Source organism: Condylura cristata, unplaced genomic scaffold (assembly GCF_000260355.1).
Source record: "Condylura cristata isolate star-nosed mole 26May11 unplaced genomic scaffold, ConCri1.0 scaffold00015, whole genome shotgun sequence".
Classification (NCBI taxonomy): Eukaryota; Metazoa; Chordata; class Mammalia; order Eulipotyphla; family Talpidae; genus Condylura; species Condylura cristata.
Genome location: NW_004567116.1, coordinates 3,091,677 through 3,096,031, shown reverse-complemented (window position 1 = coordinate 3,096,031; position 4,355 = coordinate 3,091,677). Strand labels below are relative to the sequence as shown.

The window sequence follows — 4,355 nt, the reverse complement described above, 5'->3', positions numbered from 1 at the left end:
GGCCGTCCTCGTCCTCGTCCTCTTCCTCGGCAGGGCGCTCCGACGGCTCCCCCGGGGAGAGCGGAACCTCGCCTAGGGAGGGACAAAGGGCCGCGTTGAGTGGGGGGCGGGACAGCCGAGCGGCCACTGGCTGCCCCCCCAGTCCCATCCGCGGACCGCCCCCTCCACCTTCCGTGGTCAGCAGCCCCTCCCCCGCGCGAAGGCTTCCCGACAGCGGACACCCTCCGCGGCCAGGCGCCGGCCCAGCACGCGGCCCGCTCCGCCTGCGCTGGCCCTCCACCAGCTCACCCCACCGCTCCTCCTCTGGCTCCTCCGCCGCCCCTCCCCCCTCCTCGGAGGCTGCGGCCGTGCTGGGGGCGGCAGGGTCCCCGGGCAGCCCCAGAGCCAGCAGGTGGCCGGCCTTCTCGCTCCACTCCTGGGCGATGAGGGCCTTGGCCGGCCCGCCGAGGCGGGTGGAGCCCGGGTGGCGCTGGCGTGGGTGCCGCTGGAGGGTGCTCATCTCGAGCGAGGCTAGCGCGCCCCCGCACGCCAGGCACACCGGGCCGCGCCGGCCGCAGTCCAACTCCATCAGGTACTCCAGCCGCCAGCGCTCCTGGGAGTGGCGGCAGGGGCTGCGGCCCCGCGGAGGCCGGCCCTGGTCCCCCACCCCCTGGCCCTCCTCCAGCCCATCCTCGGCCTCTGCGGGCCCGGGCCTCTCAGGGACCCAGCCAGCCTCTTCCTTTAGGTCTGGGGGACTGAGATCCTGAGAGGAGGGGGCTCCCGCAGCGGGGGCCAAGTCGAGGCTCTTTCTGGTCAAGTCCTGGGGGGCGAGGTCATCGTCTGTTGGGGAAGGGGTGAGGGAGAGCTCAGCCTGCTGGCTGGGTTACCCTTACCTAGGCAGAGGGGGGTCCCTTGCTCCTCACCCCAGCCCCAAGCTAGAAGCCCAGCCAGGAAGTGGAAGGGGGTTTGAGTCCCTCCCAGTTTTGGTCACAGACCCCACTTTGCAGCCCTAATATGGGGGGGTCTTGGCCCTGGGAGGGGCCTCGCACCTGATGGGGACTGGGTGAGCTCAGACAGTGCCTCGGGCTGGCCCCCCCAGGCCTGTAGCAGGGCGCTGCGCTGGGGGCCGCTGAGCCCCAAGGAGCTGGGGTGCACCTCCAGCACGTGGGCCCGGATGTCGTCCAGGTGCAGGCTGGGCAGTGCCAGGCCACAGGCCATGCACACCAGCCGGTTCCCCCGCGGGTCATAGTCCATGAGACACTCTGCCCGGAACCAGTTCTGCAGGGACTCCTTCAGCCTCCGCTCCAGGCGCCGGGCACCCTGCCCCCTGCAGCCCCCAGCCCTCCGGGAGGTGGAGAGGCCTTGCCGAGCCGGGGGTGCCACTGGGCCCCCTTGCTGCTGGCGCCAGCCACCCCCACCAGCTGGAGTTTTGCCTGAAAGGGTTGGAGGGAGGGAAGGAACTAAGATGCTGGACCTCTGGGGGAGCCCCCCACCACAGCCAGGTCCACCGCCAACCTCTGGCTCAACTCAGCCTGCAACCTCACCTTGGCCCTTTGGCTTCCTCTCTGCTCCAGTCTTCACCTTCCAATCCTCAAGCCTGCATTCCCCCATACACACACCACACACACACCCTAGACCTCCCTTACTCCACCCCAGACCCAGATTCTAGTCCCTTTCCTCACTCTGCAACCACACCTTCCCATTCCCCTCCACTCCCAACCTTTCCCTGCCTGCCTCTCCAACCTCTGCCAGTCTGGATTCTTCTAGAACCACCAAAGTCAAAGCTGTCAGGGATGCTAGGCCCCCCATCGCACAGTCCACTCCCCACTACTGCTGTACAGTAAGGGTAATGAGCAAACATCCCCACCCCTGAAAAAGTGCAATGACTGGCTCAACAATATCTCTGGTTGGCAGAGATGCCAGGGCAGTCTTGGGTTGCCCCACCCACCAACCAGACCCCCGCCTCTCCAGGTCTCCCGTTACCTGGGCCCTTGGGCGGGCAAGCTTGGAGGCTAGCCCCTTCTTCCTCCTCTTCTTCTTCCTCCTCCTCCTCCTCCTCAGCCCCCTGGACCCCCAGGCCCTCGGCCTCTCCACAGGCCCCCAGCCCCAAGTGGGCATCCCAGCTGTTGCTGATGACTTCCTTCTCCCGGGGACTCCAATGTAAGGAATAGGGGTGTTTCTGGCGGATGTGCCGCTTGATGGTGCTGAGCTTGAGCGTGGCCAGGGAGCTGCCGCACACCATGCACACCATGCCGTGCCGGGCCGGGTTGAAATCCATCAGGTACTCTAGCCGCCAGTGGTCGTGGTAGTAGCGCCGGTGGTCACGGCCAGGGATGCGGCTCTTGCCAGGCCTCGAGGCCCGGGCCTCACAGTGGTCTGAGTATTTCCTGCCTGAAGATGCTGGTCCCCTGGCCCTGGAGGAGGGGAGGGGGGCACTCCCCCAGGACCCCAAGGCACCCCCTTCCAGCTGAAGATCTGGCCCTGAAGAGGGGAAAAGGGAGACAAGTTTTCAATCTCTAATATCAGAGAAAGAATCCTAGGCTTTGATTTTGCACCCCAATAAAGGGATGTGGGGGAGAGGAGTGTGGGGTCGGGAAAAGGATGGCCATAGTCATAAAAGAAGGGAGTCAAATCACGGGCCCTCACAAAGAACCAGCATCCTGTAAGAGTGAACCAAGAACAAAAGGACACAGGCATTGTGAGGGGCTGGCGCTGACTTTTAAAAAAAAATAAGGGGACAGCCACGGAGGCAGTGGGCTCTGCAAGCCCCCTGTTTGGGCGAGAGCTGCAGGGGGCAAGAGCCGGGAGAACAGCATGCAGGCGGGCACAGCCAGCGCACGCAGAGTGGGCAGCAGGGTGAGAAGAACAAAGGGGGCATCTGTCTGTAACCAGTCGGCACAGAACCCACCCGTCTGAGGCCCCTGGGTCATAAGGAGGGCCCCACCTAAAAGATCATCTCCAGTTTTCCAATAAAGCTTCAACCACAGCTTCCTGAGAAGTGGAGGGAGAAGGTGTGCCTTATAAGCCCTGACAGTGTCCCAAATGTAAGCTCCCATGGGAGGGATTCCCCTGACAAAGCTGTCAATACCTCTAGGGAAAGGAGTTTCTAGGACCCTGACTTCCTGGGAGTCTCAGGGAGTCAGGACTCCGGAGAGGGGTAAAGAGAGCCAGAGTAGCTGGCTGCCTAAACACTGCAGCAGGGAGTGGCCACCCCCAGGCAGCCCATCAAGTCTTTCTGGTGAATTATTTTTTGCACTGGCCAGCAGCTGGCCACTGCCCAACAGCCAGAGGTGGGCCCCAGCCAGAGGTGGGCCCCAGACAGGAGAACAGCCTGCTCATCCAGCAGTGTTCCCTTTGGCCAACCAGAGACCCCAGACAGTCCTCCACCCTTCCGGCAGTTTGGAGGCACTTTCATTTGGCCACGTAAGTCACTCAAGTGGTCACTTTCCCTGTAGAGAGTCAGGGTGGGGAAAACAAAAGGCGGACCAGAGTGGCTCCTGTGACCATTGTGTTTTGTGGGTCTGGGGCTGACATACATCCCCTGAAGAGGCTCTGACACCTTAGTCGGAAAGCTGGGTTCAAGTCCTGCCTTCATGGGAGCTGGCACCGTGACCTCTCATAGGTCATGTCGGCCGCCGGGCCTAAGCTCTTTGTCTGCAGAGCCAGTGGAGGGCTAACTGGCCTCTCAGCATCCTTCCAGCGCTGGATGGCGGCTAGTCTAAGATGGACTGGCCCTTTAAGAGCCGAATCAAGGGGAGGAGCTGAGATTCTATAAAAACAAAAGGGGATGGGGAGTTTCTGGGAGGGGAGCTCCGAGATTCGGGCTGCGTCTCCCAAGTCTGAACAGAACCTTCGCGGATCTTAAGGCGGGGACCCGGCGGCGGAGAGATGAGGCAGTCTCCCCGGAGAGCCGGCGCAGGGCTGGCGGGTCCCGCTAAAGCTGACAAATTGTGGCAAATTTTTTTCAAAAGAATGGAGGAAATAAGACGCGGGTAGGAGGGGCAGCAGGGAGTCTGCCTTTGTGGGCGAGCCCATCCCTTTGAAAACTGCCCGCCGTGGGCAAGGCGGTAGTGGGCCCCTCGAGGCGCAAGCTGTAGGCGCCTTCCTGGGCAGAGCGTGGGGAAGGAGCGAAAAGCCACAGAGGAGACGCCAGACTTAAGACAGCGGAGCCCCGGCCCATCGCCCCTGGGGAAAGCCCCGACTGGACACACTTTTAAGAAACGGCGGGATACGGGGTACCACCGGGAATCCGAAAGAGAAAGGGGCGGGGGCCGCAAGCCCAGCAGCCCGAGGCGCGCGCCCCGTGGCGCGGGGCCAGGCCCCCCGGGGCCCCACCGGCCCCCCTCACCCCCGGCCCCCGCGCGTCCCCTCTCTGA

The 4,355-nt window shown here is 63.6% G+C and overlaps 1 protein-coding gene across 1 annotated transcript in view; it reads right to left on the bottom strand.

Annotated features, from left to right (window-relative positions):
* Positions 1-4,355, bottom strand: part of LOC101625178 (chromosome unknown open reading frame, human C11orf95) — a 7,544-nt gene that overhangs the window by 2,056 nt on the left and 1,133 nt on the right. Inside the window, exons 3-6 of the mRNA XM_012725148.1 lie at positions 1,963-2,460; positions 1,029-1,412; positions 289-819; positions 4-72 (exon numbers count right to left, since the gene is read on the bottom strand). Of these exons, the coding sequence (XP_012580602.1) occupies positions 4-72; positions 289-819; positions 1,029-1,412; positions 1,963-2,460 (1,482 nt within the window). The remainder of the gene's footprint in view (positions 1-3; positions 73-288; positions 820-1,028; positions 1,413-1,962; positions 2,461-4,355) is intronic.